At 49.7% G+C, this 14,386-nt stretch overlaps 1 protein-coding gene across 1 annotated transcript in view; it reads left to right on the forward strand.

Annotated features, from left to right (window-relative positions):
- Window positions 1–14,386, forward strand: part of LOC119448870 (uncharacterized) — a 35,161-nt gene that overhangs the window by 8,471 nt on the left and 12,304 nt on the right. Inside the window, exons 3-4 of the mRNA XM_037712082.2 lie at window positions 563–635; window positions 1,239–1,413. Coding sequence (XP_037568010.1) covers window positions 563–635; window positions 1,239–1,413 — 248 coding nt within the window. The remainder of the gene's footprint in view (window positions 1–562; window positions 636–1,238; window positions 1,414–14,386) is intronic.

Consider the following 14,386-nt stretch of genomic DNA (forward strand, 5'->3'; position numbering starts at 1 on the left):
CCATATCAAGTGTTTTCTGCTAGTTTTCATGCACTCTTCTCTGTTTACATTACCTGAATATCATTTTAAGCAGTTTTCTGGCAAACTGTGCCTAGAGCCTATACCACACATTTCTGTCCTCTCTGAATTCAAGGACAAGTAAACGTTTAGTGCTTCTAATGCAAAAGTGTCATGCACTTGAATTGATTGATGTAGGAACATTCTATCAACGTATTTTCCGTGTTATTCTAGTCTTGCTATTCTAATTACTCAAGCAATCGGAGAACCTGCATGCTTGCTCGAAGAATGCTGTCCCAAACAAAAGCGGCAGTTTATCAAAGGCGACTCCCTGCATCTAGAAACATAATATTAACCTCAAGACTACACGGCACAATTAAATGTGAGTTTCTTCATTGTCAGCACAATAAGTATGAATTCAGGATTCTTAAAACTTTTTTTTTAGCGACCTTCACATGTAAGCTTGTGTCATTACGTGGAAAGTTTGTCGCAGTAGCAGTGCCTTATTATTATCCTTGTTCATTAGCCTTTCGGCACTGACGGCCCTGTAACTTTTTTTTCACAGCGCAACATCCGAAAGCCACGCAGGTTATCAGACGCGTTTTCCACCAAGGCCGATAGGATACCCAACCGGCAAGGTGAGTAACTATGAACAAGCGAGGACAAGATGCTGTTACGCTGCTAACCGCTGTTTGAACGAGATGGCAGCCCGCACGGAAATGTTAGAAATGTCTGAAAGCCGCGACCTCTGAGAACAATCACCTATACTTCTAAATTTATTGTACCTTAGACATTTATTTACTCAGTTAGTCAGTCCGTCAGTCAGTCAGTCAGCAAGTTAGTTAGTTAGTTAGTTCCTGAGCACGCTATCTCGGTTCCAGCAACCACCGCCAGGTGTCGCCCCACAGAGCAAAGCCGGATTTTTAAATCAAGCAGGCTAGAGTGACTATGTGTCGCCGCCCCGTTTCAAAGGGGATGCCATTACATGAGCATCAGCATCATCATCATCATCCGGACGTTCGCGCGCTCTACACAGCAGTGGACGGCACTGTACTTATATTTCACACTTCCATAGCAGAATCCCGCACTTCTATTTAGTTGCACGTTCAAGAACCCAAGGTGGTCGAAATTAATTCGGCGCCTTCAACTACGTCATCTCGCATAGCCCCAGTGTTGCGTTGGAGTGTTAAACTCTACGAAGGAATCAAACAAAATGTAATCACACAATTACGCATGCGCAGGGATGCGGGTCGTCGTCGTCGTCCTCGTTGTCCTCAAGCGGAGACAAGGCCTCCACCGCCGAACTGGCCTCCATAGGTGACCAGCTGCGGGACCTGAGGGACGAGCAACGCTTCTTCCGCCACATGCTCGGAGACCTGCGCAACTTCACGACGCACAGCTCAGACCGCATCATCGGTAAGCAGGCTGTGACTCTGCCAAAATGCGTCCGCGAAAAAAATGCATGTCAGATCACTTTGAACGTATGTCGTGAGGTTTGTGCGAAAGCACGAACGCGGTTCACCGCGGTTCACCGCGAATCCGCCTGATTGGCTGCCCATGCCAGCAGCAGAGTTTCGCACTCCAGTTGCCATATTGCTCCGAAGCCGAGCGTAATGGTCTTCTAAGCGCAGCATGGCCGCAGTGGTCATGCTTGCGCATTCTTCTCGCGAAAACCTTCATTCCGCTCCTGTTCTACTTGGACATGTAGAAAGATATTGTCATGGTCGTCTTTCGGGATGCCGTTCTTCGTCATTCAAAGAAGAACGACCCACCAGAAAGAAGTGTCAGAGCTAGCGCAGCATTAAGTTCCGAAAAGCTGCTGCTGTTCACAAAACGCGCCGTGGGAGACGCGCGGAAAGCGAAGTATCTCTTTTCTACTAAACAAAGAGGTAAAATCACGCGACAATGATGATCAACGCAGGTCTAAGCGATAGTTCTCGCTATATACGTATAAGCAGGCGATGATGCCGATCATCAGCGTTTTAAATGTCTCTCGCAAGTACAGTGACTTGCATTTCAAGCTTTATAGCCCACTTACGCGGACGCGTGGCGAAAAGCCTTTCCAAGAGAAGCTTCATTGTGTACTACTCTTAGGAACTTGAGATATAGATATGTGCGGATATGTATCTGTCAAGCCGGGTAGACGACCGAGTGGTCAGGTGTTTGACGAATTGGCTTATATATCCATTTGTAAATACACCCTACGGATATACCGATGACCGCGTCTGTTCTCTGCGGACTGACGCAGCGAAATGACAAACGGTGCTGAAATATCCTTACTACACAGAAATTGGCCTTCGAGCGCATAGTCATTTATTAAAATTAAGGCTTTTTTTTCTACCTCCCCGGCATTTGGCATGGCTGCTAGGTTTGTTTCTTGCCAAATAAACTGGGCTGATGCCGGGGACTGTGTAATCACCGCTCGCGTGGTGGAGAGTGCGTGGACATGACTGCACATATGGGCTTCTTTCACACTCGGAAAAAACATTTATGTATCACGTATTGAGCAACAGAAAGCTGTATCGGGAGTTTTTCATGGTGCTCTACAATTTTCTCATTGACACTTTGATAATTAGGACAGTACTTCTCGAGTTAGATAATTATTTACAATTACCAAATTAAATCTCAGTAACGAAAAAATTACTGGCGGCTACTCCACTGTACTGGAAACAATACGCACTAGGTTTGCTTTGCGTAACGCCATTCCTCTTTTTCTAAATCGTGCTGCGTGATAGCTGGGACACCCTGTATATATATATATAGGTGCACCAAATGTCTGAAAATTGCCTTAATATTAAATAAAGTTCTGGGGCTTTGATTAGTTCGATAATATTCGTGAAAGACTCGCTGATAAATAAAAACTAACACGCGTCAAATTTATCCCAAAAACTCATTTTTGAGGTTGTTTTAGGGGCATGTGCGGTACCAAAAAGTGAATAGCGCTATAAAGGCCGATGAATTCCGAATGAACTGTGAACTACATCACCTTGGCAGATTCATTTTAAGTGCAACTGCACCATAATTCGAAAAACTTCTCTTGCGTATAAGATCGCTTTCTCATTACAGTTGCCACTCGTAATAGCGATCGGCGCAATAACGAGACGATCGCCCCGGTTGTGGCCAGTCGCAGAAAGAACTTAAGAAAAAAGGCCCATATTCACAAAGCGTTGCCACCGTCACCAACGGCGTGGGCCAGAGACCCGGTGCCTTGCGGCAGGTCCGTGACTTCGTTTCTGTGCTCGGTTATTGTTGTTGTTTTTTCTGCGGCAAGCACCCAAGAGAATTAATGCCGGTATAATGGCGAACGCTGACAGCCAAAAATTTGATACTGCGTATTGGGCACGCACGGCAAAATGTCGGCGCTCATTTAGCGCGCCACCGGCGTCGAGAATCTTCGCTGCCCTGAAAGCAAAAAAAAAAAAATGTAGCAAAGGCCGGGCCTGTATTCGCAAAAAAAAAAAACATTCTTACGGTAGGGATGTTCGTAAGAACAGCCGTCAGCCAATGGCGATGTTGGGCATATCATTTGCGACGACGGGTGGCCAATGGAAAAGTTCACTTACGAATGAAAACCTTTCTCAATTAGTCCTGTAATTCGCAAGGCACCTCCTCACAGGGCCGTGCTAGTGGTGACGGTGCAAGCGTGGATAAATCCGGAAACGATCAAGATCTAGTCATAGGCAGTCTCGTTTTCAATGTCAGCATGCCTGTGAAAGTGAAATAATTATTTACGTAGCTCTCACAAGAATTATTCAATTCAAAATTGAGTTGTTCGCCTAGATTGTTGTTCCTTGAGGACATGCTTCAAGCTGCTCCAATACATTAGCCACATAAGGTCAAAAAATAAGTGTTAGTGCACCTATGCTAATTACGTACATATGTGTGCAAATTAGCCCTCATACACAGGTTACCGATCTGGGCCCGAATTCACAAAAACTCCTAACGCAAGAATTGTTCATAAGCAAGAACTTCAGCCAATCCGGATGCAAGACATAATATTATCTAAGGCGGCCGGCCAATGGCAAAGAGCATTTACGAAAGAAAAGCTTTGTGAATGTGGCCCTTGGACACTCGTATAGTAAACGTAAGGTCATCGTCATTGATACCGTACTAAATTAAAAATCTCAGTGAAGCTAAATCAGGGCATCAAGTATTACAGCAGCCGTGTAAGGGCTTATTTGGATACAATTTTACGAGAGGGAGAAAGAAAAAGGAAAGGTTAACCAGAAGTCCTGTTTGCTACTCTGCACTAGAGAAACGGGATTTATCGAGTAACAGCCTCTCTAATCTTACAGCTCGAAAATGAAACCGCTGTATACGAAGCTGGGTATGAATGGGCCGAGTATATTTAGACATGTAATATATTGTGATGTATTGTTTTATTACGGAGAAGAAATATTCGCTCACTCGCACTATACCTTGTGTTTCGTTATGATGGTGAAATCGAGCACCCATGTGAGGAGCAAAGCCAGCAAAAAAAATAAGGCTGTACGCATGCTCGATCTGGCATAAAACAAAGCCCACGAGCTTGAATTTCCATGATAGATTATCCCATTGTTCTTTGAGGTACAGCTGTGCCACCATTACCAGCAAACTAGCAAATCTGATCGCACCTCACTGAACGCCGTGGTAGCGGATGAAAGGCGGATTCTGCGATGCCGTTCCGACTAGTTCACGTGGAATTCTTTTTTTTACCAAACCTATGGGGCTCGGAGCTTTCTTTAAAATACTAGAATTAAAATAGTTATAACTTAGCAGACCTGCATAAGCGGTTGCAGATATACTGAATTATTCGTGAAGACATTAGAGGCGACTGTGGCAAAGAAATAGCTTCGTAAGTGCTCCTTTGGCTACTTCCGGGCGTTTTGCCGACCAGGGGAAGACGCTTGCAGAAGCTACAAGAAACCGCCAGTGTTGGGCGTAGGAGTGCTCCTGCAGAAGAAATACAGCGCACATTGGCCACTTTCGATACCAGGTATACAGAGGCTGCACACACCTAAACTAAGCTTCTGCCCAGCAGTCGAGAATAATATGTATTTATCAGCAAGGCATGCTTATCAAAAGTAACTTTACAGCCCCCACCTTAAGCATGTGTGAAAATTTTGTCTCGTTTTGAAATTACACTCATGCGTTCAGGTAATCAAACTCCTCACGCTGCGAATTTAAGCATCAGCAGTACCTAACCAAAATCACTCTACTATTGCACTGGATGGTTTCCGCTGATCCGCTCTGCTCGCTGCCATATATCCTAGTGAATTGCACGGAGCTGCTCAGCGGGAACAACAGCGCGCGCGGGGCACAACGCTTATACGCTCGTACCAACACCGGAAAGTAGAACGCTGCCCTGGCTCCACTACTGAGTCGATTCAGCGGAGCGTGACGGAGCGTCCACTTAAGCTACGTCGTCGTTTGCCAGCCGAGCTGTCTGTGCGTCGCCCACGTCTCTAAGAAGAAGAGTAAGAAGAAAACGTTTATTTGTGGCGATGCTTTGTCCGCATCGCCAGCCCCTTGGCTCCGGGTTCTTGAAGAGTGCCCAATCAGGGCAGTTCTCTGCTGTGCCTCGGCGCGCGTTCGAAAACAGAGCGGAGCGAGCCGTAAGCGATGCTCAACTAAAATTGTCCATTGCTGAGGTCGGCACGGACGTCTACGCCGTCCGTAGCTGACGCAGCACTACCACGCGCCTTAGGCGTCATTTGCAGTCAATCAGGCAGAGACGTGGCTAATTTATTGTAAGAGCACTCATGCGTGAAGACAACTCTCGCAGAAACACGAAAGAAAAACGCAGCTAGACTAAAATACCTATATAGATTTAAACAAGAATTCGATCGTCAAAAGTATAAGAGAGCTCGGTGCACATAATTGTGCTGTTACAGCCCTGAGGAAAAAGAGCACGAGCTTGGTGCTGAAGACGACGATGTCAGAGACATGCTTGCTCATACCTTTGTCTTGTAAATAATACGTGAATAGATATTCTTGTTTGCTTACTGGTTCTGTCACAATTTGTAAACTTGTGCACAGATTACAAACTAAAAAACTCCGTTTATGTGACCGATCCAATACACTTAGAATTAAATCATAGTAAAAAAAAGTGCTGAGCGAAATACTTGTTGAGCTGTGGACTTGTTAATTCTTTAAGCACTGCATCATGCACTTGACGTATTTTAACACGTTTGGAACTGTGTTTGTTTACGTCTGCTCTCCATGCCATTGTACCATTGTTTTGTCATAATGTAGCCACCTACTTTCCCAAATTCTTCTATCACCGATCTGTTTATGTTCATTCATATTTGCCAGCCTAATTAAATAGTGCAGAAACCATCGACGATGATTGTTAATGCGAGCGAATAACCAAATGCTTCAAAAAAGTTTCTAGCTTCATTACAGAAACACCGCACTTAAAGGTGTATATCTGCTTCAGTGAGGATATATAGGTAGCGTTTGTTGTTCTATTGCGTATATTCCATAGAAAACAAAGTCGTTAACAAGCACATCTGTAACGGTAGCATAGATGGCTAGATATATAAGCCGATTTGTCACTTGTGTTTTGTCTCCTGTGAGAGAGAGATAGTGATTGGGGGGAGAGAGAGGCGCTAGTTTCTGTAATCCTTTAGGGAGCACGACTCGGGGCCTTTGGGGAAGGCGTGAGCATGCACCGGCGTGGTCCTCTCCCACTGCAGCCTTCACCCGTAGCCGCCACAATGAGAGAGGAGGCCGGGAGAGCAGGATGGCCATCCTTTTCGAGCGCTTTACCACAGCGAACCCTCAGTCGTTCAGGATGCTCTCGCGGGACAGCACGTTCGGCGACCAAAGCGCCCCCAACCCGGCTTCGCGAGAACACGCAACCCCTGCATCGGCGCCTTTGTAACGGCGGGGAAAGTCCGACCACCACAGAAGCGGGAGAAAGACCGAAAGAAAGCTGATCGCTTTAAAAATGGGCAGCTTCGCCCGAAGGCAAATGTAGCATTGAAAGCGATAGCAAGATTTGGCGTTGCGCTCGAGCTCAAACGCACGATGTTCAAACGATACGCGAAAGTGACTCGGTGCCAGCAGGAACAGAGTCCCGGTAGATGGCAGGCGTGTCACAACGCTGACGCGATGAGGAACACCGGAAGCGTCGTTAACGGCGTCGCACCTTGCTGGTGAGCGAGATGATGCCGATGGGAAGCAGACGATGGTTCGTCAGCGCCCACTGAAAGATATATAGATTTAGCTTGACGCTAACTCTCCGTTCTGCTCGGACCAGTGTGTGCACCCCGGTGTTGTATGCACACAACAGCTCAGCAGGAGCACCACTGTGCCAGCACTCATGGTGGCATGAACAGCAGCGGAGGCCACAATGCTGACCTGACTCCGACAGAGGCAACTGACTTTAGCGTGATTGTGCGCCCACTGCGCTTCGTCGCTTTAGCAGCCAAACGCACGGCACGTCCCTGGCCACGTGTTGGCAGCGCATGTGCGTCGATAACGTGAGAGCACGGCGGCGGCGGCGCAAGCGCGCCTCGAGTGACCGTGTAATTTCTATCGCGATAGAAGTCTGAAGATTATCATTTAGCTATCTTAACAGTTATCCTTTGTAAATATTCATAGCATAATAACACAAAATAGAAAAACATACCATTACAGAAATATTGTCACGAGCCTCTAGAAGTGGACTTGAAGGTTTAATAACCCGTAGAGCAGCTGGCTCTCGGAAGACGCGACGGTCGGGGCTAGCTCGAGCAGAGAAGGGGCGCGCGGTCTTCTTTCTTCTCTTGGGCTCGACCCACTCTTGCCCTCGACCCACTACCTACAGGTGGCAATATCCCCCCTTCCGAACAAAAGCATCGCCTCGATGCTAAAAAAAAAAAAAATAGGCGTAGAAGACAACGACGAAGAAGGCCGGCAAAGCGAAAATACAACAAAAAAAAGAGTAGCCGTCACGCCGGCACAGTCAATGAACGAAGAAGCAATCTCCCAAAGATAACTGAAAAGTAGAAACAAAGAAGGGAATGAGAGAACAAAAAAACGAAAACAAAAAAAGTTACGGACGCGCAATGTAAGGCTTCATGCGCACAACATGAACTATGTCTGAACTCGGTTGTCTTTGTGTCCTACTCCGTGTCTGCGATGATGTGTCCGGAACAACTTCGTAGTTTACGTCACTGACGCGGCGGAGCACTTTATACGGACCGAAATACCGGCTCAGCAGTTTTTCACAGAGACCACGACGGCGAACGGGGGTCCACACCCAAACTTGGTCCCCGGGGTTGTAGGACACGTCCCTGTGGCGGATGTTGTAGCGTCGTGCGTCTGCCTGCTGCTGCTGGCCGATATGCAGCCGCGCGAGCTGCCGGGCTTCCTCAGCACGCTCTGCAAATTCGCGGCGCTGGCATTCACGACAGCCTTTAACGTACTGTTTGACGCTTGCCGAAAGCCCGGGCCAATAGTACATTTCGCTTACTCTAGCGAGTGTTCGTGAAAGGCCTAAATGACCAGATGTCGGTTCGTCATGGCAAGCGAAGAGGACGTCGTCGCGCATGTCCCTTGGAACCACCGGGAGGTAAGCACGGCTGGTCGAACGAGCATTCTTCTTATAAAGCACGTTGTCTCGCAGACAGAAGGACGTCAGCCAGCGGGACAGATGGCGTGGTATGGTTGTGTCGCGACCTTCTAAATGATCGATGATCGGTTGAATCTCACCGTCGTCACGCTGCCGTCTGCTCAAATCCGATGAACGAATGGCGCCCAGGAAGCCGTCATCATCCTCTGTTTCCTGACTGGCAGGATCAATGGGTGCGCGGGACAGCGTGTCAGCGTCTTCATGCTTACGGCCAGACTTATAAACGATGGTGATGTCAAATTCCTGTAGCCGCAAGCTCCACCGTGCCAGTCGTCCTGAAGGGTCGCGCATGCTTGCCAACCAACAGAGGGCATGGTGGTCCGTCACTACTTTGAAGGGACGACCATAGAGATAGGGGCGAAACTTGATGATCGCCCACACGACCGCGAGGCACTCCTTCTCTGTAGTCGAATAATTCGCCTCGGCACGGGACAGGGAGCGGCTAGCATACGCTATTACTCTTTCCACTCCATCTTGAAGCTGGGCGAGCACTGCGCCAAGGCCAATGCTACTGGCGTCGGTATGCACCTCAGTATCAGCATCATCGTCAAAATGTGCAAGAACGGGTGCTGACTGAAGGCGCTGTCGTAATTCAGCAAAAGCCGCCTGTTGCTCATTATGCCACACAAATGGCGTATCGTCTCTTGTAAGGCGTGTCAGGGGTTCCGCTATCTTCGAAAAGCCTTTAATAAACCGGCGATAGTAGGCGCACAAACCCAGGAAGCGCCGGATGGCCTTCTTATCGGCAGGAGCTGGAAACGCGGCCACAGCGGCAAGCTTGTCTGGATCGGGTCGGACCCCTTTGGCGCTTACTACATGACCGAGGAACTTGAGCTCTTCGTAACCAAAGTGGCACTTTTCGGGCTTAAGTGTGAGGTCTGCCGATCGGATGGCTTCTAGCACACTCCGTAGGCGGTGAAGATGCTGCTCGAACGTTTCAGAGAAGATGACCACGTCATCCAGGTACACAAGACAGGCCTGCCATTTCAGTCCAGTAAGGACAGTGTCCATCATTCGCTGGAAAGTAGCCGGGGCTGAACACAAGCCAAAAGGAAGCACTCGAAATTCATAGAGCCCATCTGGAGTCACAAAGGCTGTTTTCTCGCGGTCTCGTTCGTCTACCTCGATTTGCCAGTACCCGCTTTTTAAATCGAGAGAAGAAAAGTACTGGGCGCGCCGTAGTCGATCTAACGAGTCGTCGATACGCGGCAGCGGGTACACGTCCTTTTTAGTCACGTTGTTGAGCTTGCGGTAGTCGACACAGAAGCGTAGCGTTCCGTCTTTCTTTTTGACAAGAACGACCGGAGATGACCACGGGCTGTTGGAAGGTTCGATGACGCCATCGTCAAGCATCTCCTGGACTTGCGTACGTATGGCTTGGCGTTCTCTTGCCGACACGCGGTAAGGCTGCTGGTGTATCGGGCGTGCGTCTTCGTACGTGATGATCCTGTGTTTAGTGATGGAAGTCTGGCGTACCTTGGAAGAATGTGCGAAGCAGGTCCTGAATTCAAGCAAGAGCTTGCGCAGTGCTGTCTGGCTATCGGTGGACAGTTCAGAATTGATGTCAAGATGGCCCAGAGACGTGTCTGCTGTCTCCACTACTTCTGACGTGAAACAGTTGTTAACGTCTGCTATTGCGTCAGCAAACGCTAACGAAGTGCCGCGGAACAGGTGTCGGTGCTCGTAGCTAAAGTTGGTAACAAACAATTGCGAATGACCAGCACGAATCTGTATAACACTGCGAGCCACACAAACACCTTGTTTCAGTAGGTGTTCCAAGTTACTTTCGGCCACCGCTTCGCCATCGCGTAAGCCACAGCATGTGACGTCGACGAGGACACTGGCACGTGGAGGAAGCGTTACACTGTCAGCAGACACACGAAGTACGTCGTCGCGCCGTCGGCCGTCTTGCACGTCGATTGCTCGTTCGGCAGAAAAAGTGATACGACGCTCTTGCAGATTGATAATCGCGCCGTACTCCTGCAGGAAGTCAACCCCAAGGATAACGTCGCGGGAGCATTCGCGTAAGACAAGGCAGCTCGCTACGAATGTAGATCCTTGAATCTCAACTCTAGTCGTGCAGGCGCCCAGCGGAGTAACGATGTGGCCGCCAGCAGTCCGAATCTGCGAGTTATGCCAGGGCGTGATCACTTTCTTCAGCTGCGTTGCTATTTTGCCGCTTAGTATCGTGTAGTCTGCGCCGGTGTCCACTAAAGCACTAACGGCATAACCGTCAACAGTAACTGGTATATCGAGCGAAAGCCGGTCGTCCCGTTCAGTTGCAGGTGGTGTCGGGTCGGTATCTTTCCGTAACTGCGTCCGTCGGAGGTCTTCAGCGCTTCGACCGTCAGCGACCTCGCCCCCAAAGATCGCTTCAGTTAGTTTTCCCGGCGGGGACTGGTCGACCGCTCGGGAGAATACCGCTGGGGCGGAGGTGAAAATCGTCTCGGAGACGGCGAACGCGACTGCCGCCGGGCAGGCGGTGGCAAGCGCTGCTGGGACAGGTATTCCTGAATGTCCCGGGGTCGTTGGCCGTATCGGGGCGGCGGCGAGTATGCGGAAAAGCCGCGAATCCCAAGGCGCCGGTATGGGCACTGGCGGTACAAGTGGTCAGCTTCACCGCAGTAGAAGCACAGAGGCCGCGAATCGGGTGTGCGCCAAACATCCGACTTCCGAGGCGGCGGGCGTCTATCGTCGACGTAGTGAACCGCTTGCTCCGTACGATGGGCAAATGGAGCGGCATGAACAACGGGCGGCGGCGTGTACCCAGCGTCGTAGTACGGTATCGGCTGCACCGACTGAACTGACACCGTAGGAGGAGCACGAACGAATAGCGGCGGAGAGGAAGCAGGGCGCTTCAGGGCTTCCGCGTAGGTCGCACGAGGGTATTCAGGAGGTACTGCCGCAGCGTTAGCAGGAGGCAAGGTATCACGAAGCGCCTGGTGCAGTTCGTCCTTGATAATGCTCGCTATGGAGCTTACCGTAGGTTGCGGTGTTACAGCGGCCTTTTGCAACTCTTCACGCACTACAGAGCGGATGAGTTCTCGCAGTGAGTCGCCGTTGCTTCCTATGGCCGTGAAAATGTCAGCAGCAGACATGCTGTTCGCTTGCCGCTCATACAAGTTCGAGCGATGCAGAAGCATCTTTTCCATGGTTACGGCCTCGGACAAGAACTCCGCGACCGTCTTCGGAGGGCTCCGTATGAGGCCAGCGAAAAGTTGCTCCTTGACCCCACGCATCAGATGACGTAACTTCTTCTCCTCCGTCATTCTTGGATCCGCTCGTCGGAAGAGGCGCGTCATGTCTTCGACGTACGTGGTCACAGTTTCGTTTGGCAACTGGACACGGGCCTGAATCGCTCGTTCCGCTCGTTCGTGGCGATCAGAACTGGTGTAGGTCTCCAGGAGCTGACGACAAAACTCGCGCCACGACGGCAGTTGCCCGTCGCGGTTCTGAAACCACGTACGCGCGCCATCCTCCAGGTAGAAGTAGACGTGTCTGAGTTTTTTCGTGTCGTTCCATTCGTTCACGGAGGCCACGCGCTCGTATTCGACCATCCAGTCTTCGACGTCTTCGAACACTGTGCCATGAAACGTCTTTGGGATCCGTGGGCTCTCAAGTGTGTAACGGTTCGACATCGGACTTCCCGTACCGGTTGGGGCGGTTTGAAGGGTGGCGCTGGTCATACCGGTCGATGTGGTGGGAACCGTAGCGTCGATGACTTCTGGGGACAGTCCCCTGATCCTGCGGCTGGCCCGATGCACGGGTGTGTCGACAGGCACTGGATTCGTAGCGCGGATCCTTGGAGGGGTCTGCAACATCCGTGAGGACGCTTACCCCGCACCTCCACCAGTTTGTCACGAGCCTCTAGAAGTGGACTTGAAGGTTTAATAACCCGTAGAGCAGCTGGCTCTCGGAAGACGCGACGGTCGGGGCTGGCTCGAGCAGAGAAGGGGCGCGAGGTCTTCTTTCTTCTCTTGGGCTCGACCCACTCTTGCCCTCGACCCACTACCTACAGGTGGCAATATGAAGCTGGTCACACGTCATCCAGAGCCCTACGTAAATATTTTAGATATGAAGTATTCGCCGTCCTGGGTTCCCCCAAGACACTAGAAAAAATTTCTACGCGTTCCTTATACAAGATTCAAAGAGAGAGGAAATGATTGTTGAGCAATTTCACTTAACCCTAATGTTCGGGCTAAGTTCATTTAGCCCGAACATCGCCCCCAGCATGCCGCCCGTTCCCATGCAAATATAAACTCGTTGCATGATTCAGTTCTCCCAGGACAGCGAAGGAACACGTACAGCTGCCGTCAGAGAGGTGACACACTTATAGCTGTTTAACATGGAGAGAGAGAGAGAGAGAAAACATTTATTTAGACCATCGAGGTCGTTGATCTACTATTCTTACTCCGTATAGCTCTCTACTAAGTTGCTATCGCAATTGCTATCGCCTTTCGGGTGAAACTGCGACATTTTTTTCCCAATAACTTACTTCTTGCTCCTTCCAAACAGCGTTTGTGAACATGGACAAACGCTGTTTGTAAGGAGAAAAAAGTAAGTGAATTGGGAAAAAATGTCGCAGTTTCACCCGAAAGGTGATAGCAATTGCGAGAGCAACTTATTAGAGAGCTATACGGAGTAAGGATAGTAGTTTTATCAGCTGTATAAACTTGGACATGCAGCAGCACCAGCAACGTGCAGAACTGTTGTCGACGCCGTCGCCGTTATGCCCGCGTTCGCACCGAACGCACGCGGCGTTGGTGACTGTTGCCAGGGCCTCTGGGGGCGGCTCGGAGGTTTTCGACGAGATCAGAACGGGAAACTCGTCGAGCAGCGTCGGAAGTCTTTACCACCTTCTCGCCTCGCAACGTTTTTATATAAATGCGCATTTGGTGCCGCTGCTAAATGTCGCCTCTCCTTCGTCCCTCCTGTCTCCCCACGGCCTTTCGCACGACGGAAGAAGTCGCGTTTGTTCTCTCTCTCTCTCTCTCTCTCTGTCTCTCTCTCTCTCTTTCTATATATATATATATATATATATATATATATATATGGTGATTGTAAAGGAGGAAAGAGACGCTTAATTATGCAGCCCTTCAGGGAGCACGGCGCAGAACGCGCGTTTGCTCTCCGACGTGCGTTTGCTCCCCGTGAAAGCGCGCGTCATTCGGGGCCTTTCATTCGCACATACAGCGTCCGGCGCGCGGCGACGATTTCATCGCCGTGGACGTCATACGGAACCTCACGGCGACGCCGACGGCAGAAATCCTCTTTGAGTATCCATATAATTGCTATCGCAATAAAAATATGCATTAAACTATCAAATGCAAGGCAACCCGTCCAGAAATCACTGGCACGTCCAGCAGTATAATCGAAAAGGTGATTGAGGCGTGTTCGGTCTAAATATGACTGCGGCTGTACATAAAAGCTTATCGAGAGATTCTATTCGCACTAACAGCCTCGCTCGAACACGGCGCAGCGGCAGTTATGAACGAAGGACACACCTAAACAGGCTTGGCTACCTGCGATAGCACTGTAGTTTTAAATCTTATCTGGCCTATACGTGCAAGCGTTAGCATGGTGTTGTCCCAGAAGCGCCTCAGCAATTCATAACTGTGCGTGAAGAAAAACGGTGTGTCTTTGCCTTAAATCAGAACAGATAGAAAGATAGATAAATAACTTTATTGAGGTCCTGAAGGAATCCGCCCCGGTTTTATAGGAGGAGGATCGCGGGCCGCTCCCACGTATAGGGACGGGGAGGCCTAGCCAAACCGCCGCGTCGTGGGCCTT

The sequence above is a fragment of the Dermacentor silvarum genome, chromosome 4, assembly GCF_013339745.2.
Source record: "Dermacentor silvarum isolate Dsil-2018 chromosome 4, BIME_Dsil_1.4, whole genome shotgun sequence".
Taxonomy (NCBI): Eukaryota; Metazoa; Arthropoda; class Arachnida; order Ixodida; family Ixodidae; genus Dermacentor; species Dermacentor silvarum.